Consider the following 26,072-nt stretch of genomic DNA (forward strand, 5'->3'; position numbering starts at 1 on the left):
TTCTCCTTGCCCTTCGGAGGCATGTAGACATTTACAAAGTGCTTTTTCAATCTTTATTGTGTTCGCTCTCACAACAACCCTCACAACAGGGGATACACTGGAGCATTTGTGCATGCAAGAAATCCCCGGATCGTAGCAAAAGACCCTATGGCAGCAGTGGGATCTGCATTAACTCGGTAGCCACCGCATACCACTAGCTTTCCGAGTGGGGTTTTCTACATTTCAGGCTAACCATTCCTGAATAGGGACACTGTCGAATCAGTTCAACGTGTCCTTTGGCATCCCCCAGACCCACGTGAGATGCCTCTGTGGCCAAGGCCTTATTCCCGGGGACAGTCGGTATGGAAGAGAGAGATGCGGTTGCAATTATATAATTCTCCAAGCTTCTCCTCCAATTGCCCCAGGGTCAGGGAATGCACCACATTCTGGTCATTCCTGGCAATGATAGCCCAGGATCTCCGGTGATTGTTGTCTATGACACAACAGGCTGCAGACCATACGAAGCTGGGCGTGTTGACCCTCCCTCCAGCTATGTAGTTGTTCCCTGGCACCGCTCCCACCACGGCAAACGTCTCCTTGCATCCTGTGGTCTTGCTGGCCATCGTCGTTTGCTCGTAGTTGTTCCAGGCGCCGCCGTTGAGCTTTATGTTTTGCGGAACGATGTTCGTCAAGGTGAAGGTGGACGATTTGGCGTCCTGATCAGGCTGGTGCCCGTTGGGATTCAAGTGGCCCCTGTTCAAACCGGTCAGGTTCTTGTAATCGCGCAAGATCGCCTGGCTCTCCTGAAGGGCTTCCTCTTTGGCGCCGTGGTTGTTCAGGAAGGCCCATTCCGTTTCCATTTCAGGTTGCAGCATTGGATTGATGAGCTTCAGAGGTCAAGAGACGGAGGAATAAATAATGGGAGTTCAGTCCCAGAGCGCAGGACACGGAATAACGGGCTCAAGTTAAAGGAAGCCAGATTCCAGCTGGACATCAGGAAAAACTTCCTGGCTGTTAGAGCAGTACGACAATGGAATCAGTTACCTAGGGAGGTTGTGGGCTCTCCCACACTAGAGGCCTTCAAGAGGCAGCTGGACAACCATCTGTCAGGGATGCTTTAGGGTGGATTCCTGCATTGAGCAGGGGGTTGGACTCGATGGCCTTATAGGCCCCTTCCAACTCTGCTAATCTATGATTCTATGAGTGAAGAGAGGAAGGGGAAAGTAAAAATGGAGTAGGTGCCCCATTGGCACTGCTTTAGACACTACCTATGCTCTCCCCATATAGAGAGGGGAGATGTTAAAGGGACTCAGAGCTTCCCTACATGAGAGATTTATTGCATGCTCGTGAATGGCCACTCACGGTAGTTTGTGGGTCCTTTTCCTGACACCGTCAACCTCCAGGACATCTCCTGTGTGTCCCCCCTCCCCCCCGATAATGTCACTTTAAAAAAAAAAAAACATGGAGATAATGCAGTATTTAAAAGAATCAGAGACTTAATTCCACCACTAGATGGTGATGTTTCATTGAACTTTATTGATCATTACCCAAGTTTTCAATTACACATTATGTGGTTGCCGCTGGTCGCCATCTAAAGACGCCCATAGTGAACATGGAAGTACCCGAGGAAAAAAGCCTAGTAAGAATGTGGATTTTTTCCTTAATGTAGACACTCCCTCAGCATTTACCTGGGGTTTGCTTCCTATAGAAGGAGGGCATTGGAGGAGGCTTATTAGGTTGAATATTCGTGGAGGTAGAATCTGAACACCCTGATAAACAGCTGAAGTCTAGGTCAAATCACCAGAGACGGGCACTCTTGATGCTCTTTCACAGGCCTCAAAACTCAGCCCAGCTCTTTCTGTGTCTTAGAATCATAGAATCATAAAATAGCAGAGTTGGAAGGGGCCTACAAGGCCATCGAGTCCAACCCCCTGCTCAATGCAGGAATCCACCCTAAAGAATACCTGACAGATGGTTGTCCAGCTGCCTCTTGAAGGCCTCTAGTGTGGGAGAGCCCACCACCTCCCTAGGTAACTGGTTCCATTGTCGCACTGCTCTAACAGTCAGGAAGCTTTTCCTGATGTCCAGCTGGAATCTGTCTGGAATCTGTCTTCCCAGTCTGTATTACTCCCTACTTCGGTGCAACTTCTATTGCTTCCTTTTACACAGAGATCTAGATTCCGAACTTCTCTACGTTTAAAAAAAATTGTGCTGCCTCACCAGGGCTTTCTGCATCCGCTTTCTTTCTGGGATTATGATCGGTGCCATTACACGGGTGGTCACACGGTTTGAAACTGAATACCTCTCTCTGCATGCTCCATTCACTTTAATGAGACAGCGCCATCTAATAGCATAATAATAGTGCAGCAGTGAGTTTACACACTGGGAGACTGTGCAATTTCCAGGATATTCCCACTTTACCTCTGTTTTTTCCTAAACCTGCAATTTCCAGGGGATAGCTCAGAAGGGGCTGGGATGCTGACAACGTCATTTTTTTTTATTGCATTTCTATACCGCCCAATAGCCGAAGCTCTCGGGGTGGGTCACAAAAAAGTCATGTAATGAACCCACAAGCATCCATGAGTGGGCCATCATGAGTGGGCCATAAATCCTTGTTTAAAGAAGCTCTGCATCATCCTTAGATTAGGGAGAGGTATGTCAAGGGAGGGAAGGTATCCCCAGAGCCGTAGGAGATGGGGGATCCCTGCTCCCCAGCCATAGAAAGAGCTACAACCTTGGGAGTGGGGGGATCACCTGGATTCCCCCCAACCCTCCCAGCCACTGCAGAAAGCTGCATGCTGGCTCCTCTTCTGAGATTGCTTTTGCGACCTATGACAAGGGCGGTGATAAGGGGGCGTGCCAGTGGGCAGGGAGGGAGGAGGGCATAGAGGTGCCAGATCCTGGTCATCGTCGTCCCCGCTTTCCACACGGTAAGCAAACTAGACAGACTCCGAGGCCCGCCTAGTGCAAAATGCTAAAAACAGAGGAATGGGAGGTGAAGACACTTTGCTGTCTTGCAGTCTAATTGTGTTAACAGTGCTGATGATTTGACTTATTCCAGAGGTGGGGGGCTGCATTGACTTTGGAGAGGCATGTTGGTGAGGGTGGGACCAGAGCCACATCCACCATTCCCACACACACCATGTGCACCATGCACACATCCACACACACCATGCACACCATTCACACACCATGCATGCCATTCACACACACATTAATATCACATCCACACACCATGGACACCATTCACACACACAATTCACCCATACACACCATGCATGCCATTCACACATGCACCATTCACACACACATTAATATCACATCCACACACCATGCACGCCATTCACACACACCATTCACACGTCCACACCATGCATGCCATTCACACATGCACCATTCACAAACACACATTTACTGTTTTACTCTGTACAGCACCATGTACATTGATGGTGCTATATAAATAAATAATAATAATAATAATAATAATAATATCACATCCACACACCATGCATGCCATTCACATACACCATTCACACACACATTAATATCACATCTGCACACCATGCACGCCATTCACACACACCATTCACCCATACACACCATGCATGCCATGCACACATGCACCATTCACACACACATGAATATCACATCCACACACGGACATGGCTCGTTGCAGCTCTGAGCTAGGGACGAGCAGAGCCTTTAGGAACTGCCACTCCAACATGTGCCGGGTGCCTTGAAGTGGCTCCCAACTAAACTGCTCCCCTATCCCCACACCCTTCTCTGAGGGTTGGGGCTTTGGTGAGGGGCAGGAGTTTAGGGAGGGGGAGGGACTTCAGCTGGGACCTCGGTAGGCCATGTGGGGAGGCCAAATCTGGCCTGTGGAGCAGATGTTCCCCACTGTTTTCTTACACTATACAGAGCACCTTGGGTTTAGGTGCATCTTTACCACCATCCTCATTTGGAGGTCTCAACCCAATGCGGATTTTCTCAACAGCTGGAAGGAGCAGCAGAGAGAAAAGATCAGCGTAAATAAGCGACCGGCAGAACACCAAGGCTCCCACGTTGGCCTCTTAATTACCTGGGGTTCTACCATCCAGTTGTTGGGCCTCGGTGCCTTCCCAGGGTTGTAGATGTAGGCCGAGTACACCGGGATGCGATTGTCTTCGTCGTAGAGCGTGGCGAAGCGATACTGGTTCTTGTAACGCTGGCAAATCCGAGCAGGGTGTGGTGGCCCGAGCCCAATAATCGGTGGGACTCCTCTAAAGAAAAACTGGGGGCAGGAGTCTTCAAAGGAGTCCACCACCTCACCATTCGCCGGCACGTTGTGCCACCACACACAGACGAGGAGCAGGACCAAGCGCATGATGTGGGCCTGTCAAGACTGAGCTAGAGTTTAGAGAGAGAAGCCACAGCCTATAAATTAAGTCATGGAATGCGTTGGGGGTGAGGGTTAGTCCCAGGTTCAACCCCTGGGAGTTCTAGATAGGTGTGGGCTGGGGAGGGGGGAAAACCTGTCCCAAACCCTAGCAAGCGGCTGCCAGTCAGTGTGGATCATACTCAGCTAGATATGTTGAAGAAAAGTGCCCAGCTCTGAACCAGAGTAACTTACGGTAGTTGCTACAGTAGTTGCTAACGAAATGTTGCAAAATTGAAATGTCTAATAGCTTTATCACACCAGCGTTATACTGTGCAATCACTGCGAATTGCGTGCAAAGGACTCCGAAGTTTCCCAGCTTATAATGTGCTTTGACTGTGAAGTACTCCCATGCAGCCTGCTTTAATTGTGCTATAAAGGGGGAAAAATTGAGGTATTTTGGTACTAGTTTTCGAGGGAATCATTTGTTGTTTTCCGAGCGGCCACTGGGGGCGCAGGAGCAGGATTTGATATCTTTAAAGAAAAATTAAACAAATGCTTACATCTGTGTAAGTTTTAAAGATAAAGACATCAAAATTGGCACAGTAATAGATATTAAGGAGAGCTTTAAGCATACCAAATTTGAATCAGATAGGGACATCCGTTGATTTTTTAATGATTTTTTTACATTTCCCCCTCAAGCCCTTTGCAAAGGATCTTAGGAGCGCTGCTGCCCAGGGTGTGATTTAGCAAAAACAACAACAACGCCGACAGCTTAGCGCTGTAGGGGATAATTCAACGGAAACAGGTACATGGGATGAAGCTCTTAGAACCATGACAGGAGCATCTCTAGGTGGCCCTTGTCAGTGAAGAGCTGCATCAGATGACAATAGGCACAGGACGGCTTTCCCCAACCTGCCCTTCCCCTGGCTGCATTTGGACTACAGGTCCCATCATCCCCAGACAGGATGCTGGCTGCGGGTGATGGAGTTGTAGTCCAAATGCAGCGAGGGGCAGTGCCATGTGGGGATGGGCTGGTACAGGATAATGTTCTGGCCACCACACCTAAAAAAAAAAAGATATTGTGGAGCTGGGAAAAGGGCAGAAAAGGGCAACTAAAATGATCAAGGGGCTCAAGCAACTCCTTAATGAGGAAAGGTGACAACTTTTTGGACTGTTTAGCTTGGAGAAAAGGCAAGAACGGGAAGGTGGGATAGAGGTGTATAAAATTATGCAGGGTATAGAGAAAGTGGACAGAGGGAACTCATAATACTAGAACCCAGGATCATCCCATGAAGCTGATTATCACTTGTGTCGAAGAATTTAAAGGGGGGGGGGGAAACAGCTGGTGGGAAGGTTGACTTCTCTCCTATCATTGTGTGGAGGTCCTGATCCAGATCAGGGCCCTGCACGCTTACACAAAAGTAAATAAAAGAGCAAGGATAAGCTGCACGTTACATATTTAATGCAGCACGTAGTAGTGCAGCCCTCAATCTGTTTCGAGAAGGAGGCTGTTCTGGGGAATGGCCCAGCCAAAATGCCCCATGTTGTATGTTGTCATGTGAAATGCTCCTGATTAATCACAGCTTTTTCCTGTATTCATCATGACCCAATGTTAATTGCTAGGCTTTCCCCCCCTCCTAGTAATTCCCTTCCCCAGTTTTGTGACTTTGGAAAGCAGGTACTGGAGTTGTTTACATGGCAGCTGCTAGAGGTCAGAGGGAGACGGGGGATCTTTACGTTCCCCTCCTGAAGTCATAACAACACCTATGGCTTCAGGAGGGGAATCCAAAAAAATGTTACGGTCCCTGGGATGCTCCTCATAATCTCCATTGGCCCTGTTCAGAAGACACCTTAAACCATGGCTTCAACCTTATTCACCATGGTTAAAGTCATGGTTTAAGGTAGGATGACCCTATGAAAAAGAGGACAGGGCTCCTGTATCTTTAACAGTTGCATAGAAAAGGGAATTTCAGCAGGTGTCATTTGTATATATGGAGAACCTCCATATATACATCTGTCCCACCAGAGTCCAAAATTCTAACCCAGGGATGGGGCATATGTGCCTTCCAGATGTTGTTGGACTGCAACTCCCATCAGCGGTAGCAAATAATGAGGGATAATGAGAGTTGAAATCCAACAACTTCAGGAGGGTGACACATTCTCCTTCCCTGCTGCAGCCACTACACTGGTATTATTATTATTATTATTATTATTATTATTATTATTATTATTATATTTATATCCCGCCTTTTTTCCTCCAAGGAACCCAAGGCGGCGTACATTATCCTCCTTTCCATTTTATCCTCACTTCAACAACCCTGTGAGGTAGGTTGGCCTGAGAGTCTGTAACTGGCCCAAAGACACCCAGTGGGTTTCCATGGCTGAGTGGTGACTAGAACCCGGATCTCCCGACTCCTAGTCCAACACTTTAGCCACTACACCACACTGGCTTTTTTATGCCCCTGCCACAAATCTCTATACTACACCCCTTTGCTGTGAGCCTTATTAGTTGTTGTTGGTAATTATTATTATGTATATATAGAGAACCTGGTGAAATTCCCGCTTCATCACAACAGTTAAAGCTGCAGGAGCTATACTAGAGTGACCAGATTTAAAAGAGGGCAGGGCACCTGCAGCTTTAACTGTTGCAATGAAGAGGAAATTTCCCCAGATTCCCCATATATACAAATGACACCTGCTGAAATTCCCTTCTCTATGCAGCTGTTAAAGATACAGGAGCCCTGTCCTCCTTTTCATAGGGTCACCCTAGTTTAAGGTGTCTTCTGAACAGGGCCATAGAGTTACTGCCTCCAGGATCTGAGGCAGTAAGCCTATATCCGCCAGTTGCTGGGGAGCATGGGTGGGAGGTTGCTGTGGCCCCATGTCCTGGTCAACAGCTGTTTGGCCACAGTGTGAACAGAATGCTGGACTAGATGCACCCTTGGTCTGATCCAGCAGGGTTCTTCTGATGTTCTTACGTTAATTGCTCTTTCTCCATAATTTTAATAAAATAAGATTTAAAATATCAAATGCCAAGTCTTAATCATCATCCCAATGCATTTGCATTAATTGCTCACAATGCCATAAAATGGGAGCCATTTCCTTCCTACCTCACTCCACCCGCTCTACTTATATCTATGTCAAAAAAAAAAATTAGACTTTTTGAAATTTAAAATTAAAGGTGATAATTTAAAGAAGGTACCTGGAGTTCACCACTGACCCTCTGCTCAAGTGACAGCCCTGAAACCATGGCATTTTTGCAAAGCATATCTGCTCGTTTCTCTCTCAAAACTGGTGCCTTATCCTCACAAACTGTTTTTATCTTTTCTCCTGCCTCCTTGACAAAATATATGCAATTACCCAAGGACTCAAACATCGGGTCCATGCTGAAATATACTAATGACTTTATGCAGAATAAATGTATTTACAAAGATTCTTTTTAATCTGCATAATACAAGAGAAGAATTTAATTTGGTCACCTACTTTGGATTAAGAACGTAAGAGCTGTGTTGGTCTGCAGTAATACGCCAAAAATTGGTTTTAGATGCACAAAAACTCCCAGGGATTATTTGGAGCATTCTGACATTGATCTGACCAGTCTGACTGTACTATCTATGCTGAATTTCTAGTTTTCTGTTCAATTACCTGTGCTACACTCAGTCTATTTTTGTTTAGTTTGTACATTTCCATATCGTCATTTTCTATTGCATTGGTTTGTCACTCATTATTATATATTTTTGTACAGGTATATGACCTGTAGCATTTATTCATTTTTAGGTTCTTATTCAACTGGTGCCCTATATTTGTCGTTCCAGATCAGACCAAGGGTCCATCTAATCCAGCATTCTGTTTACACGGCAACCAACCAACTTCCCACAGGAAAACCACAAGCAGAATATAAGTGCAACATCATCCTCTCTCCCATGTTCCCCAGCAACTGGTGTATACATGCATACTGCTTCAGATATTGGAAGTAGCATATAGATATCAGGACTAGAATCATAGAATAGCAGGGTTGGAAGGGGCCTATAAGGCCATCGAGTCCAACCCCCTGCTCAATGCAGAAATCCACCCTAAAGCATCCCTGACAGATGGTTGTCCAGCTGCCTCTTGAAGGCCTCTAGTGTGGGAGAGCCCACAATCTCCCTAGGTAACTGATTCCACTGTCATACTGCTCTAACAGTCAGGAAGTTTTTCCTGATGTCCAGCTGGAATCTGGCTTCCTTTAACTTGAGCCCGTTATTCCGTGTCCTGCACTCTGGGAGGATCAAGAAGAGATCCTGGCCCTCCTCTGTGTGACAACCTTTTAAGTATTTGAAGAGTGCTCTCATGTCTCTCCCTCAATCTTCTCTTCTCCAGGCTAAACATGCCCGGTTCTTTCAGTCTCTCTTCATAGGGCTTTGTTTCCAGACCCCTGATCATCCTGGTTGCCCTCCTCTGAACATGCTCCAGCTTGTCTGCGTCCTTCTTGAATTGTGGAGCCCAGAACTGGACGCAATACTCTAGATGGCCTAGAGCATAATCTCAAGGCCTAGTAGCCATTGATAGCCTTCTCCTCCTGAATTTCCTCAGCATTTGTCGCCTACATTGGATTTACATGGCACAACATTTATGCAGAGTGTTGTTGTTGTTTTGAAAAACTACTATATATGTCTACTGGAGTACCTTCAAGATTTTATGCCACAAAGAAGCAATGATGTTCATGGCATGGGGGTTCTATGCACACATGGACCTCCTCTTCCTCCAAAGCTTCCCTGTTTATTTCTGAGTAGGGAAGCTCCATGCATAGGAAAATAATACATTCCTTCCCTACTGAAATGACTGAAGAAGCTTAGCTTTCAGTAGAGCTCCATTTGTTTGCTGTAGTACACACAGAGGGCCATTGAGTGGGCAGTTATCTGAGTTATATGCAAGTTTCCTGGGAATGTCTTCTCCAAAACAAGATGAGATAGATGGACACAATTCAGTTTATTGCATCCCGGTCCCAAAAAAATGCAGTCCGTTTTCAAACTTGTCAGAACAAAATTGGCAAGTAATAGATTATCCTGTTGGTAGCATCTACCCCCAATAATATATAGGACCACCGTAAGCTGCCTTGCACTCATCAGTCCATTGCTCTATCTAGCTCAGTATTGACTACACTGGCTGGCATCAGCTTTCGAGGGTATTCAGACAGGAGTCTTTCCCAGAACTAGAGATGTCGGGTACCTTCTGCATGCAAAGCATGTGGTCTGCCAAAGCTTTCCCAAACATCTGAAGCAGCTTCTGCTAAAGCAGTTTCCTTTTTAAGAATAGCACTGATACCAATTATCATGTGTATTTTACCATTCCTCCCAACGAGCTCACTGTTGTCTATGGAGATGTGGGCTATCCCTACTTTATCCTCACAACAGCCCTGTGTGGTAGGTTATGCTGAGAGAGACTGGCCCAAAGTCACACAGTGAACTTCAGGTTTAGTAGGGATTTGAATTCTGATCTCTCTCACCAGAGTCCAAAATGCTAACCCAGGGATGGGGCATATGTGCCTTCCAGATGTTGTTGGACTGCAACTCCCATCAGTGGTAGCGAATAATGAGGGATAATGGGAGTTGAAGTCCAACAACTTCTGGAGGGTGACACATTCTCCATCCCTGCTGTAGCCACTACACCACACTGGTTTCATTATTATTATTATTATTGCATTTATATATCCCATATATATATATATAGCATTTATATACCCAAGGCGGCATACATAATCCTCCTCTCCATTTTATCCTCACTACAACAACCCTGTGAGGTAGGTTGGTCTGAGATTCTGTGACTGGTCCAAAGTCACCCAGGGGTTTCCATGGCTGAGTGGGGACTAGAACCCGGATCTCCCGACTCCTAGTCCAACACTTTAGCCACTACACCGGCTTTTTATGCCCCTGCCACAAATCTCTATACTAAACCCCTTTGCTGTGAGCCTTATTAGTTGTTGTTGTTGGTTATTATTATTATTATTATTGACAATAATGTCTAAAAGAGAAGGAAATTGCTTTACCTTGTAGAAGGGTTATGTCAGGTTGGTTGATATAGTCTTCAAGACGAGCGAGAGAATAACTTATAACCGTAGGGCTGCTTAAATATGTTCCCAAAAAGAAGTGCAGGAGGTTATCTAGGGTGATGAACTTCCTCTAATAGTTGTTTGAAGACAAGTTTTCAATCTATGTGGGTGGAAAAGTTGCCCAAATTTGAATGTGGTTCTAGCATAGGCATTTCTCAAGGTTAGATTGGGAGACCTTTTCCTAAAAAGGAACTATCAAACTAGTTACGGAATAAATCGCTCTGCTTAGCTTTGGCTGTCGCTTTCATGAGAAAATGCCCAGATGAATCAGCAGCTGCTAATCAAATATTTATTGTAAAAATAATTTTAAAAAACCAAACAAACCTCTACTTATTTCAGCTTTCCAGTTTATCTGGATTGTGAACTGGAAGTGTGACAAGTGTCACATGTTTCTCATCGGCTTTAAGATGACATTTCTCAATGATTATTACCAGGCAATGTGGAGTAGAACTGAAGTTAGCCTTCCCCAACTTGGGGCCCTCCAGATGTGTTGGGTTATATATCCTATCACCCCCAGGACTAGTAGCTTTATCACACCAGCATTATACTGTGAAATCGCTGAAAACTGCGTGCAAAGGACTCTGAAGTTTTCCAGTTTATAATCTGCTTTTACTGTGAAGTACTCCCATGTATCCTGCTTTAATTGTGCTATAAAGGGAAAAGAAACTGTCTCGCTGCAGGATCACTTCCAGAATCCAATACAAACTTCTCCTGTTGACCTTCAAAGCTTTTCACGGTCTAGCTCCTGCCTATCTCTCCTCTCTCATCTCACACTATTGCCCCGCTCGTGCTCTCCGCTCCTCTGATGCCATGCTTCTCGCCTGCCCAAGGACCTCTACTTCCCTTACTCGGCTTCGTCCTTTTTCTTCTGCTGCCCCTTACGCCTGGAACGCTCTTCCAGAACACTTGAGAACTACAAACTCAATCACAGCTTTCAAAACTCAGCTAAAAACCTTTCTGTTCCCTATAGCTTTTAAATATTGAGTTTGTTCTGTCTCTATACTGTTTAGCTTCACCCTACCCAGTGCCTGTTTACACTTCCCTGTGCCTGTTTGCATTCTCTTTCCCTCCTTATTGTTTACTACAACTTTATTAGATTGTAAGCCTATGTGGCAGGGTCTTGCTATTTACAGTGTAATCTGTACAGCACCATGTACATTGATGGTGCTATATAAATAAATAATAATAATAATAATAAAGAAACGAGGTATTTTGGTAGTAGTTTTTGAGTGAATCATTTGTTGTTTTCCGAGCGGCCACTAGGGGCGCAGGAGCAGGATTTTATATGTTTAAAGGAAAATTAAACAAATGCTTACATCTGCGTAAGTTTTAAAGATAAAGACATCAATATTGGCACAGTAATAGATATTAAGGAGAGCTTTAAACATACCAAATTTGAATCGGATAGGGACATCCGTTGATTTTTTAATGATTTCTTTACATTTCCCCCTCAAACCCTTTGCAAAGGATCTTAGGAGCGCTGCTGCCCAGGGTGTGATTTAGCAAAAACAACAACAACGCCGACAGCTTAGCGCTGTAGGGGATAATTCGAGGGAAACAGGTACATGGGATGAAGCTCTTAGAATCATGACAGGAGCATCTCTAGGTGGCCCTTGTCAGTGGGCCTTGCTGGGGTGTGGGCCCACACCAATGGTCCAAACATACACACCCTTTCCATTTCATTTCATTTCTTGTATTTCTATACCGCCTCATAAATGAAGCTCTCTGGGCAGTTCTCAAAATTTTTTAAAAAACCCATTAAAATACATTCTATAAAGTATAAAACCATTTATGTAAGGCCAAAAACCAGACAGTGCACACGACAACATTGTTATCTTGTCTGCGCCAGGTTAAGACTTTTCTCTTCTCCCGGGCAGTTAATAACATATTGTCAGGATCTATGCTGTATTGAGTGCTTGCAGGACCCAGGTCTTCGGTCAGGACTTGTCCTGCTGGGGTGTTTGCAAGCCTCAGGCCCCTGACTAACTACAGGCAGGGGGTGTGATTGGAGTCCAGCTGAGTGGGGTAGGGTGACCATATTTTGGAAACCAAAAAGGAGGACAACATGGTCGCCCCCAAGGGGGCGTGTCCAGTACCAAGGGGGCGTGCCCACCCGAACATAGCCTTGGTCACATGTCTGATTTTACAGCACACATTTAAGACAAATCTGTTCTACATAACATTTTAATGTTAAAATCACTGAAATAAAGAACAAGTGAGAGATTCAATATATCTGAAATTAACTTCACTCACTCCTACTTTTGTAGGTTTTGCTGTACTTTGAAGCTTTTGCTATACTCTGTGTGTTACATTCTCCCCTTCCCTCAAATATCTTTTCTGACTGTATCTTCACTCACTGCAAGCTGCTGTTGTTGTTAACAGGGTTTGCTACTGGCCACAGATCTGTTTCAAATTTGGTATGGCTAAAGCTCTACCTAAAAGCTACCATGGTGCCAACTTTCAGCTCTTTATCTTTAAAAATGACGATTTTAAAAATAATAATTTTAAAACCTCAATTTTTAAAAAATTCCTTAAAAATCAATGGATGAACGGATCTGTTTCAAAATTGGTGTGGCTAAAGCTCTACCTAAATCCTTTCATGGTGCAAAGTTTCATCTCTTTATCTTTAAAAATGATGATTTTAAAAATAATAATTTTAAAACCTCAATTTTTAAAAAATCCCTAAAAAATCAATGGATAAACAGATCTGTTTCAAAATTGGTGTGGCTAAAGCTCTACCTAAATCCTTTCATGGTGCAAAGTTTCATCTCTTTATCTTTAAAAATGACGATTTAAAAAATAATAATTTTAAAACCTCGATTTTTAAAAAATCCCTAAAAAATCAATGGATGAATGGATCTGTTTCAAATTTGGTATGACTAAAGCCTTTCCTAAGAGCTACCATCGTGCCATGTTTCATGTCTTTATTTTAAAAAATGACGGAGTTATAAGCATTTTTGTTAATTCCCATTAGAGCTGCTCTTTGGGGGGGAAATCCGGATTTCCCCTCCCGGATTTGCCATCAAAATCCGGGCAAATCCGGTCATATGGCCGCCCTAGGTCAGGGTAAGAGCTATTTAAGCACTGCACTTCTCTCTCAACCCTCGCCACAGCAACACTGTTCCTGTGCTGCATGTCTCCGCTTCCCGCGAACCTCTACACCCGTTCTTGATTGTGTTGGTTCCTGACTTCTGGAGTTTGCTTTGCTTCTGCCATGCCTTGTTGGTTCCTGACTTCTGGACTGCCTTTGGACTTTGCCTTGTCTCTGCCTCTGCCATGCCTTATTGGCTCCTTAGCCTTGGACTGCCTCTGGACTACGCCATGGTTCTGCCTCTGTCTCGGCAGGTGTTGCTGAACCCTTGTGCCGGTTCTGGGACGTTGCTCCAGCTCAGCCCAGACTCGGGTTCAACTGTGCCTCTGAACTCTTCCATGCTACGGGAGGGGGGCTCTGGCCCTGGCACACACTAGTGACAGCCAATAAAGCTGAACCCTTCTTGATCCCGCTTCAGTGTGGTGTTCTCTTCTACCTCACTCCTCCGGGGCCCGGCGGCCCAGCCTAGCTCCCTGCCGCCCACGCCCCGGACATAACACATATGCTGAGTTTTTTTAACCTCCCCCAGAATAGTTGTTTTAAATGATATTGCTGTTTTTATGCTTTTAAATTTTTGTATATTTGTTTTTAATGTTCAATGCTTTTAACTTTTGTAAACTGCCCAGAGAGCTTCAGCTACGAGGCGGTATATAAATGTAATAAATAAATAAATAAACAAACAACATATATCTAAAACAACTTTAAAAACAGACAATCCAGGACCTGATCAAAAAGACTCATTGGGCATGTCTACACTAGTCTTTATCCCTGGGATCATCCCTGTGCGTCCACATGACGCACAGGGGATCCTGGGAGCAGGTAGACACGATCCCTACATTTCCCCAGGATATCTGGGAACGCTTTTTTCCCCACTGTCCCAGGACAATCCCAAGGACCGCGGGTGGTGTGGGCACTCATCCCGGCTTCTTCCCTCCTCCCCACAAGTAGCGGGGGGTCAGCAGAGGAAAGGAGCTGGGACAGGGGGAGTCTAGTGACATTGGAGGTGGGTGGGAAGTGGGGTTAGGACTTTTAATTTCTTTTTACTTTTTCACTGGAGCGCAAGTGCGTTCCAGCACCTGCCTTTTTTTAACAAAAATATGGCGGCCGCGACATCCTGCTTCCTCCCTGGATGTCGCGTGTCGCATGTGAACCCAGGGGGAGGATCCCGTGATCAGCATATCGCGAGATTTTCCCTGCTCCCTTCCTAGGTGTAAACATGCCCGTTATATGCTGCCAAATGTCTGAGAGAAAAGGGCAGTTTTAACCTGGCACCGAAAAGATGACGATGTTGGCGTCAGCAAGATTATTCCAGATATGGGGAGCCACCACCGAGAAGGTCTTCTCCCTTGTTGCCATCCTCCAAGCGTCCTTCAGAAGAGGCTCCCAGAGGAGGGCCTTGGATGTAGAGTATGCCCTTGACGCTGGCCCTGAGCACTGAGCTTTTCCCCCATACTGAGTATCCTTAAAGTTATCTTTAATCTTTTTCCCCCAGCCAGGCTCCAAAATGATCAGTAACCTCTGCCCCCTGCCTTCATATTATCTTGGCAAATGTGAGACTAAGAACATGTGCTTGCTGAGATAACAAGTAGTTCAGCCTTGAGCCAAGAGGCTGAGTGGGGTTGTGAACAGACACAGCCTCCCCCACTTCACGTGGTTGTTGTGGCATAACAACTATAGAAGCAGCAGGAGGAATTTCCATAGGGCTTTCAAGTCTGGAAAGTGCTTGACGTATATTAGGACATAGGGAGATTTTTTTTAGGGTATTTATCCTTCTAGCCTATTAATGTGCATTTGACTGGCAGCACCTCTCCAGGGTGTTCGACAGAAAGTCTACTTATCTAACTGTTTAGGTGGAGAAATGGGGGATTAAATTGAGGATCTTTGGCATGTTCACCAGGTGCTGTTTTGGGGAGAAATCTGGGGCTTGTCTATATGGGTTGTTTACCCCGAACTAAATGTGCATATTCGTGTTTCAGAACAGATGACGCAGCCGTCTATTCGCCATAGCACCAGGTTTTTGACGTGATAATGCGCATATTCGCATTTGCGATTTACCATGAGTTTTTGATCACGGCCGCGTTTGCACCACATTATGGTTATGTGTCGTTGGAGGAGTTAAATCGCATTTGAACATGTGGGCGGAGCTTTGAGGGTAGGACAAAGTGATTGGCTGATTCCCCGCCTTCCCGCCTATTGCTTTCTCTGGCTGCCTATTTCCTTCCTGTCCTTTTCATGTTGAATTAAGATGGAGCTTTTAAAATGAAAACAAAGAGGGGGAACAGGCAGCATGAGAAAGGAGACGTGTTCAGTCCTCCGCTTGCATCCTCCTCTGCTGCCTCATTCCTTTCTCCACTCACTTTTCCTCTTTTATGAATCTATAGAGCTCTGCAGATAAAATTGATAGCTTGCCTCATCTATAATCTATAGCCTTGTATGTGCGAATGTGCCTATGTGTGCCTATGTGCATTAATAACTGCAATATAAAAAAAATTCAGGAGATAAATTGCTGTTGCTGCTGCAGTGTGACACTCTTTACTTAGATACGAATCAATGAAAATTTGTGTTAAAATTAAATAAGAAGCAATCCCACTGTCATACAGACGGGGGGCCTGTTCTGTTTGCACCTCAGTGTGAATTGACCTCATTCACTGCTGCCCAAAGCAATACACAATCTGAAATGCTGTTGTGTAGGGCAGGATCTACACTACTGCTTTAAAGCGCTTTGTAACAGTTATAAAGCGCTCTAACTGCTTTAAAGCACTATAAAACTGTTATAAAGCGCTTTAAAGCAGTAGTGTAGATCTGGCCCAGGTCTTCGTGTTTCTGTGATCCAGTCCTCCAATCTAAAAATGACTACCAAAGTGTAGTCTACTATCAAAGTTGGCTATCAAAGTAGGCTACTATTAGGTGGAGAAATGGGGGATTAAATTGATCTGAAATGCTGTTGTGCAGGTCTTCGTGTTTCTGTGATCCGGTCCTCCAATCTAAAAATGACTTCCAAAATGTATATCTTAGGAGAAATTGGCAGGCAGAGATGTGAAAATAATGTACAGAAATGTGTAGCATTAGGAGAAATTGCTTGTAAAAAAATTGTATGTTGCAGGGAAATGCATTGAGAGAAACACCCTTGAAAATGTATTTCCATCTACTCCAGCACTCTGTTCACACAATGGCCAACCAGCCATCAACCAGGGACCCACAAGCAGGACATGAATGCAATAGCACTCCTCCCACCCATGGGGCTGTCATCACAGCACTGAGTTGATGCCACCTTCCCCCAAGAGGCAGCTGGACAACCATCTGTTATTTCCCATATTTTATTCCAGATTCGTAATTATTTGACTCAAGGTGTAGACCTGGCCTTGTTCTCTCGCGCTTCAGAGGGCAGGATTAGAACCAAGGGGTGGAAATGGCAAGGAAGCAGATCTTGGCTAAACATTAGGAGATGCTTGAAGATGGCAAGAGATAGTCATGAGATAGACCGTGGAATAAACTTCCTCGGGAGGTGGTGGGCTCTTCTCTACTGGAGCTATTTAAGCAGAGACGGGACGGCCATCTGTCAGAGAGGCTGTAGGTGCATCCTGCCTTGCAGAGCCTGCTTTGACTAAGTGCAGGGCCGGCCCTGCCTTGAGGCAGAGTGAGACATTTGTCTCAGGCAGCAGATGCTGAAGGGTAGGGAATGGCAGTAAGGACAGAGCTGTGTATGCTTACCGTGACCATATGGAAAGGAGGACAGAGCTCCTGTATCTTTAACAGTTGCACAGAAAAAGGAATTACATCAGGTGTCATTTGGATGCATGCAGGACCTGATGAAATTACTCTTCATCACAAGAGTTCAAGCTGCAGGAGCCCTGCCTTCTTTTGCATCTGGTCTCTTTTAGTATAGCTCCTGCAACTTTAACTGTTGTGATGAAGAGGGAGTTTCACCAGGTGCTGCATGTGTACAAATGACACCTCTTGAAGTTCCCCTTTCAATACAACTGTTAAAGATACAGGATCCCTATCCTCCTTTTCATACGGTCAGCCTATGCTAGTCAGCCTCACTGGTGTCCCCTAAGGTAGCAGCTTGCTGCCTTCAGGTTGCTATCGATTGCTAGTGCTGAAGTAAGATTCAGCTGCAGGTCTAGTCCAATTGGCTTCTGTACATGGAAGGGTGGCCACCATCTTGTCCTTTGCTTCAGTCTGCGAAATATCTCAGGTCAGTCTTGACTAGATGATCTCTAAGGCCCCCTCCAACCCTATGATTTCAAGTCTTTTTACAACCATTCAGCGTGCCATTTTTGCTTGCAGAGATTTCGTTAGCATGTGGCTACTCAGCCCCTACGAATACATCACGAGCAGGATTGCCAACTGATCAGAAAACGTGTCCAGCTTCCAGCATTTACCAGGAGCTTGAAGCTTTTCATGGCATGGCACGGAGGCCATAATTCTTGCCTCGAAATGTGTACAGATCAATCTGGTTTCTGGAGGGATAGATCAAGCTGGTGTTAGGCGCAGGAGCAGAGGCCAGTCAAAATGTTGGCAACCGCAATCTCTAGTAAGCATATGTGATAAATTAAATTAGAGGGATTTTCTCATTCAGGTTATTATTATTATTATTTTTATTATTTATTTATATAGCACCATCAATGTACATGTTGGTGTACAGGTTGTGTACAATGTACAGGTTGTAGCATGAAAGCCAAGGACGTGTGTTCGTGGACAACAGTCAAGAAGGAAAGTGAATTACGTATTTATGGGTAAAAGTTCTGGGTTTGAATACTGTGAGGCTTTTTCTGGCGTGGTAGAAAGTGATTCAATGAAAATTATTCCTTGGTTTCCTTTCCCCACACTTGAAGACTTCCCCAGTAGCTGAGCCTCTGTTATGGCGCTGATGATGACAGAGCATTTATGAACCCAAATAAAAACACATGCTCATTTGACTACAGTTACCCGCATGCGAAGCACAATTGCACAAACTTGTAAACTCTGGGAAATCTGAGTCAAAAGCCTGCGTCTTCCGCAAAAGGGGGGCACAAAATCCCTTGCTCTCTGGTGCACAACCAGTTCCTCTTTTCATTTTCTGCAACAAAAATGGTCACATACTGGGCAGGGTTCAAGCCTAGTTTATTTATTTGAGGAATTTGAGGCCAAACTAGATGTAAAAGCATCTTGGCATTTAACTTGCAAGCTTGTAAAAACTGCAAATTGCAACAGCTAGAGAAGGTTGATAATTAACACGATCCCATCAAGCCTGAGGGGGGGGGGATTTAACCCTTTCTTCTTCCGCTGTGGTGCTGAGGAAAATCCCTTTTCTGAAGCTAGCATTTGCTTTTGGGAAAAATCTACCCTTGGTCACCAATGGGGGATTTTTTTCCTGATACATGCAGAAATTGCCTCTCCCCACAACTTCTTGTAATTGAAGCCTCTGCTGGATCAAGGGGGCTTTTGTGAACAGAAGGTCCTGGGCTCTCCCACACTAGAGACCTTCAAGAGGCAGCTGGACAGCCATCTTTCAGGTATGCTTTAAGGTAGATCCCTGCATTGAGCAGGGCGTTGGACTCGATGGCCTTGTAGACCCCTTCCAATTCTACTATTCTATGATTCTATGACGTACTCATTTTTAAAAAGAAAAAGAAAAGGCATGTCAAGTTCTTTTTAGAGAACTTTCTGAAGTTACAGGAAGCCAGATTCCAGCTGGACATCAGGAAAAACTTCCTGGCTGTTAGAGCAGTACGACAATGGAACCAGTTACCTAGGGAGGTTGTGGGCTCTCCCACACTAGAGGCCTTCAAGAGGCAGCTGGACAACCCTCTGTCAGGGATGCTTTAGGGTGGATTCCTGCATTGAGCAGGGGGTTGGACTCAGTGGCCTTAAGGCCCCTTCCAGTTCTACTGTTCTATGATTCTATGAATTGGATATAATGTCAATATTTTAAAAAGATATCGGCCACCCATGCAATTTTATTGATGAGCGGGATATATATGGACCAAAGTATTTGATCTGCACTGTTTTTGTTTTTTAAATGCAAATAGCATCGGCTAACGGTGAGCTGCTAATTACTGGGATCACAACTGACTGGCTGGTAATGATGATAATGGGAGATGTAGTCCAACGGAGGTTCACATGACACGGCAGCCCACCATGGCTTAATTTAGCTGTGAGGGCCCCTGTTTGCTGTACTTTGCCACGTCATGCAAAACTGACTGGGGATGATGGGGATTGAAGTCCAAAACATCTGGACAGCATCAGATTGGGGAAGGCTGGTCTCCTCTAACTGGTAGTAACCCTCCAGAGTATTAAGCAGAAGACTTTCCTGGTCTTGCTCCTACACCGATGCAATAACAAGGCTTATACAATATTATAAAAGGTGTCTTAAAATCGCACAGCAAAAGGTGCAAGTAAAAAGTACAAACATAATCTATAAAACTTTTATAAGAAATGGGAAAAGTATAGCTCAAAGTATGCAGCAAGAGAAGAAGACTTCAAATGGCCGCTTCAGGGTGGGTGCAAAGCAGGCTGTTTGAGCTGGGGTTCAGAAGAGCCGTTCTGCATCAGATTGAGGGTCCAAATTACCAATTAAGGGTGTAATCCTACGCATGTTTAGACAGAAAAAAAGCCCTGCAACCCTCAACATGCTCCAGCCCCACGTTCGCAGTGATCAGCTGTTCTTTCCACTGTCAAAAAAACCCCTTCCTAATTGATACACTGCTGGGAGGTGTAGATTCCCCCCCCTGTCTAAATATGCATAGGATTATGCCCTGAGAATGTAAGAAGAGACGTGCTGGATCACACCAAGGGTCCATCTAGTCCAGCACTCTGTTCACACAGTGGCCAACCATCTGTTGGCCAGGGACCAACAAAGCAAGACACACAGTGCAACAGCATCCTACCGCCCATGGATGGTAATTCCCCAGCAATTAGCTTATATAGGCTTACTGCCTCGGATACTCGTGGTAGCTCATAGCCATAGGACTTTTAAAGCCATCCAAATTGGTGGTCATCACTTGGTAGTGAATTCCATAGTGTGTGTGAAAAAATACTTCCTTTTATCTGTTCTGAATTAAGGCACCAGCTTGGATGGCAGGGACAGGAGGGAGAAGGAACTATCTATCTATCTATCTATCTATCTATCTATCTATCTCTCAGGGAGAACACTGTTATGTTCCTCTCTCTCTCTCTCTCCCTCCCTCTCTCTCTTTCTCCCTCTCTCATTCTAAATATACATAAGAACATCAGAAGTGCCATGCTGGATCAGAACAAGGATCCATCTAGACCAGCACTCGGTTCACACAGTGGCCCACCGGCCGCTGGGATGAACAAGCAGGACATGGTGCAACAGCACCCTCCCACCCACGTTCCCCAGCAATTAGTTTATATAGGCTTACTGCCTCGGATACCTCGGAGTACCTGCCTCGGAGTGGTAGCTCATAGCCATAGGACTTTTAAAGCCATCCAAATTGGTGGTCATCACTTGGTAGTGAATTCCATAGTGTGTGTGAAAAAATACTTCCTTTTATCTGTTCTGAATTAAGGCACCAGCTTGGATGGCAGGGACAGGAGGGAGAAGGATCTATCTATCTATCTATCTATCTATCTATCTATCTATCTATCTATCTATCTATCTATCTCTCAGGGAGAACACTGTTATGTTCCTCTCTCTCTCTCTCTCTCTCTCTCTCTCTCTCTCTCTCTCTCTCTCTCTCTCTCTCTCTCTCATTCCAAATATACATAAGAACATAAGAAGAGCCCTGCTGGATCAGAACAAGGATCCATCTAGACCAGCACTCGGTTCACACAGTGGCCAACCAGCTGTCATTCAGGGACCAACGTGCAGGACATGCTGCAACAGCACCCTCTCACCCATGTTCCCCAGCAACTAGTGCACACAGGCTTATTGCCTCAGATACTGGCAGTAAGCCTGTGTGCACCCGTTGCACCACCATGGCACACACAATCTCTCAGGCAGCCCTTGATGCTGTTCCTACCTGGAAATCTTAACGCCTTCAACCAGGAGCCCTTCTTCCAGTGAATGACTGCAGGTTGCAAGGACTCAGGGGTGAAGAAAATGCACTCTGCGTATGCTCACAGCCCTTCTTTTTACTAGTGCGTCTTGCCTTCCAAAGGTGAACCCTAGCATTGAAAGAGAACTGCAAAAGCCCGGCTCTGATGAAGTCCCGAAACAGGAGAGAATTGTATGAAGGAGGAGAGAGAACCTGAAGGCCAGTTGGTCCTCTCAATAGAGCACCATACCGGGGCGATGTTGCAACCGGCTGCCACTACAGAAGCGGCATGGCATTGTCGACATTTTAAAGGATGCAAGCCAGCCGATGTGGGCCAACCTTGCTGAAGCCAGTTTCCCTGCTGAGGAACAGGCTCAGACCAGTCCCCGAAGCGCTGTGCCCGGATCAACGGTCAAGCAGATCTCAGAAACCAGGCTCCAAGTTGTTCCACTACGCAGAGCAAAACTACAGAGCGTGCAGCCGGGCATGAATCTCTTAACTCTGCTGCGGCGTTCCCTATGGACAGAGCATGCTGGGGCTTGATATTAGCAGAGGCCGAAGGACCATGAACCTGTTGTCTTCCCTTGATGAAATAATGGAAACATATGGAAAGGAGGACAAGGCTCCTGTCTCTTTAATAGTTGTACTGAAAGGGGGGTTTCAGCAGGTGTCATTTGTAGGCATGCAGCACCTGGTGAGGGCAGGGCTCCTGCAGTTTTAACTGTTGTGAAGAAGAGGAATTTTACCAAGTGCTGCATGCATACAAATGACACCTGCTGAAATTCCCTTTTCTACACAACTGTTAAAGATGTTGGAGTCCTGTCCCCCTTTCCATATGGTCATCCTAAAGAAGCCGGTTTAAATTCTACAACAATAACATAAGAAAATAAGAGGAGCCCTGCTGGATCAGACCAAGGGTCCATCTAGTCCAGCACTCTGTTCACACAGTGGCCAACCAGCCGTCGGCCAGGGACCAACAAAGCAGGACATGGTGCAACAGCACCCTCCCACCCATGTTCCCCAGCAACTGGTGCACACAGGCTTACTGCCTCGGATACTGGAGATAGCACACAACCATCAGGGCTAGTAGCTATTGATGCTACTATGGCAATGTGTCATAGTGTAGAGACTAGATAGTTGGACTGGAACTCACGAGATCTGGGTTCTAGTCCCCACTGGGCCATGAAGCTCACTGGTTGACCTTGGGCCTTTCACTGACTCTCAGCATAACCTACTTCGGTTTGTATGCCAACTACCCCCATTCCTGGATAGGGATAGCCTTGCCAAAGTCATTCATTCACTGGTAACCTCACAATTAGACTACTGTAATGCACTCTATGTGGGGCTACCCAGGTGTGTGGTTCGGAAGCTGCAGCTTGTACAGAACACAGCAGGTACAGTATTCACTGGGATGCCTAGCTCTGCCCACATAAAACCAGTGTTAAAAGAACTGCACTGGCTGTCTGTTAGCTACATACAAGGTTGTGCTGTTATCCTAAAAACCCTAAACAACTTGGGACCAGCATACCTAGCAGACCGCCTTCCCTTGTATACACCCAGGCGACATTTGCAAGGAGGCCTGATCATCATTCTGAGATGTAGACAATGTCGCCATGAAGAACCTCAACAGCAGGGCCTTCTCTGTAGCAGCACCCACCCTCTAGAAAACCCTCCCTCGTGCGGTTTGGGAGGCAGAAAATGTAATATCTTTTAAACACCTCCTAAAAGCATATCTTTTAAGACAAGCCTTCCGTGGATTGTAACTTATTCTGGTTTTATGTGACTTTTAAAGTTTTAATCTGTATTAAATTATGGTTATATTATGGTTTTGGTTATAAACTGCCCAGAGAGCCTAGGCGGTTGGGCACTATAAATATATTATTATTATTATTATTATTATTATTATTATTATTATTATTATTATTAATAATAATAATAATAATAATAATAATAATAATAATAATAATATACCACACAGGGTTGCTGTGAGGATAAAAGGGAGAGGAGGCTAATGTAAGCTGCCCTGGGTTCCTTGCAAGAGTAAACAGGCAGGATATAAATGTAAGAAATACATAAATAAATAAGCTAGTTTCCCCATAAAAGAGAGGAAGTTCCAGAAAACATGCCAGGTATTTATAATTCTTCCCATTTGAAAAACACAAATACACACGCATACTTTTATTTATTTATTTATTTATTACATTTATATACTCCCGCCCCCCATAGCTGAAACTTTCTGGGCGGTTTACAAAAGTTAAAAACAATGAATATTAAAAACAGATATACAAGATTTAAAACCATCGAAAGTATATAAAAAACCCCAATATCCATTTAAAACAACTATTCTCGGGTCAATTTAAAACTCAGCATATGCTGTTAAATGCCTGGGAGAAGAGAGAAGTCTTGACCTGGCAATGAACCTCAGGCGAACCTCATCGGGGCGATCTTTCCATAACTGGGGGGCCACCACTGAAAAGGCCCTCCCCCTTGTTGCCATTCTCTGAGCTTCCCTCGGAGTAGGCACCCGGAGGAGGACCTTAGATGTTGAGTGTAGGTTCATGTCGGGAGAGGCGTTCCGTCAGGTATTGTGGTCCCAAACCTTGTAAGGCTTTATAGGTTAAAACCAGCACCTTGAATTGGGCTCAAAAATGTATAGGCAGCCAATGCAAGCAGGCCAGAGTGGGTCATATATGTTTGAACCTTCTGGCTCCAGTTATCAATCTGGCCACTGCATTTTGCACAAGCTGAAGCTTCCGAACCGTCTTCAAAGGCAGCCCCACGTAGAGCACATTGCAGTAATCTAATTTGGGGGTTACGAGGGCATGGACGACTGAAGCTAGGTTATCCCTGTCCAGATAGGGGCGTAGCTGGGCCACCAACCGGAGTTGGTAGAAAGCAGTACTGGCCACCGAGGCCACCTGAGCCTCAAGGGACAGAGATGGTTCTAGGAATACTCCCAAGCTACAAACCTACTCCTTCAGAGGGAGTGCAACCCCATCCAGAACATGTTGAACACCCACCGTACTTTTATTTATTTATTTATTTAATTACATTTATATACCGCCCCACAGCCGAAGCTCTCTGGGCGGTTTACAACATTTAAAAATAGTAAACATTAAAAGTATACAATTTAAACACACACACACACACACACATAAAAAACAGTATAAAAACAACAGTATCCATTTAAAAACAACAATTGTGGGGTCCATTAAAAACAAACTTAACGTTGTTAAATGCTGTTAAAATGCTGTTAAAAATGCCTGGGAGAAGAGAAAAGTCTTGACCTGGCGCCGAAAAGATAACAATGTTGGCGCCAGGCGAGCCTCATCGGGGAGATCATTCCACAGTCGGGGGGCCACCACTGAAAAGGCCCTCTCCCTTGTTGCCATCCTCCGAGCTTCCCTTGGAGTAGGCACTCGGAGGAGGACCTTAGATGTTGAGCGCAGTGTACGGGTAGGTTCATGTCGAGAGAGGCGTTCCATCAGGTATTGTGGTCCCAAGCCATGTAGGGCTTTATAGGTTAAGACCAGCACCTTGAATTGGGCTCGGAAACATATAGGCAGCCAATGCAAGCGGGCCAGAATCGGTGTTACATGCTCAAACCTCCCTGTTCCAGCTATCAATCTGGCCGCCGCATTTTGCACAAGCTGCAGCTTCCGGACCGTCTTCAAAGGCTGCCCCATGTAGAGGGCATTGCAGTAATCTAATTTGGAAGTTACCAGAGTATGGACAACTGAAGCTAGGTTATCCCTGTCCAGATAGGGGCGTAGCTGGGCCACCAACCGAAGTTGGTAGAAAGCACTCCGTGCCACCGAGGCCACCTGAGCCTCAAGTGACAAAGATGGTTCAAGGAGAACCCCCAAGCTACGAACCTGCTCCTTCAGGGGGAGTGCAACCCCATCCAGAACCGGTTGAACACCCCCCATCCGATCAGAGGAACCACCCACCAGCAGCATCTCAGTCTTGTCTGGATTGAGCTTGTCTGGATTGAGCTCAGTCTTGTCTTTTCTTGAAGCAGCCATGGATTTTTGTTTTTTTCCTGCAACAAAAGGGATTTCTTTCCATGTACATCCTCACTGCAAAAAATGTGTCTTTTGTCATGTGCCTGCTAGTTTGTTTAAGCTTTTCAAAGAGCTTTTGATGAAGAATTGCAGCAAGCCCTTCAGAATTGAGGAAGGAAGGGTTTGAGAATTTAAATAAGTAATAGTCTTGGCGAGGTTAAGGACGGGGACTGACAGACATTGTATTATTTAATTCCAAGTATACTGAGGAGCATGTTCTGGCAGGATAGTCTTTCAAATCTTCGGAATGCATATCCTAGAATCATAGAATAGTAGAGTTGGAAGGGGTCTATAAGGCCATCAAGTCCAACCCCCTGTTCAGTGCAGGAATCCCCTTAAAGCATCCCTGACAGATGGCTGTCCAGCTGTCTCTTGAAGGCCTCTAGTGTGGCAGAGGCCTAGGTCATTGGTTCCATTGCCATATTGCTCTAACAGTCAGGAAGTTTTTTCTGATGTCCCGCCGGATTCTGGCTTCCTTTAACTTGAGCCCATCAAGCAACCTTTTAAG

The 26,072-nt window shown here is 45.2% G+C and overlaps 1 protein-coding gene across 1 annotated transcript; it reads right to left on the reverse strand.

Annotated features, from left to right (window-relative positions):
• Positions 1–320: 320 nt before the first annotated feature.
• On the reverse strand, positions 321–4,345 carry LOC134403968 (endonuclease domain-containing 1 protein-like). Its single transcript, XM_063134514.1, has 2 exons — positions 4,061–4,345; positions 321–866 (listed from the first exon to the last, which is right to left on the reverse strand). The coding sequence occupies exons 1-2, from the start codon at positions 4,343–4,345 to the stop codon at positions 321–323; spliced, it is 831 nt and encodes a 276-aa protein (XP_062990584.1).
• Between the last annotated feature and the right edge of the window lie 21,727 nt (positions 4,346–26,072).

The sequence above is a fragment of the Elgaria multicarinata genome, chromosome 9 (genome assembly GCF_023053635.1).
Source record: "Elgaria multicarinata webbii isolate HBS135686 ecotype San Diego chromosome 9, rElgMul1.1.pri, whole genome shotgun sequence".
Classification (NCBI taxonomy): Eukaryota; Metazoa; Chordata; class Lepidosauria; order Squamata; family Anguidae; genus Elgaria; species Elgaria multicarinata.

What these genes read in the sequence shown, in the direction of transcription:
- LOC134403968 (XM_063134514.1), bottom strand. Translation starts at nt 4,345, where the DNA reads ATGCGCTTGGTCCTGCTCCTCGTCTGTGTGTGGTGGCACAACGTGCCG. An exon ending in ACTGGATGGTAGAACCCCAG is followed by an intron (nt 867 to 4,060) that starts GTAATTAAGAGG and finishes TGACCTCTGAAG; the next exon opens with CTCATCAATCCAATGCTGCA.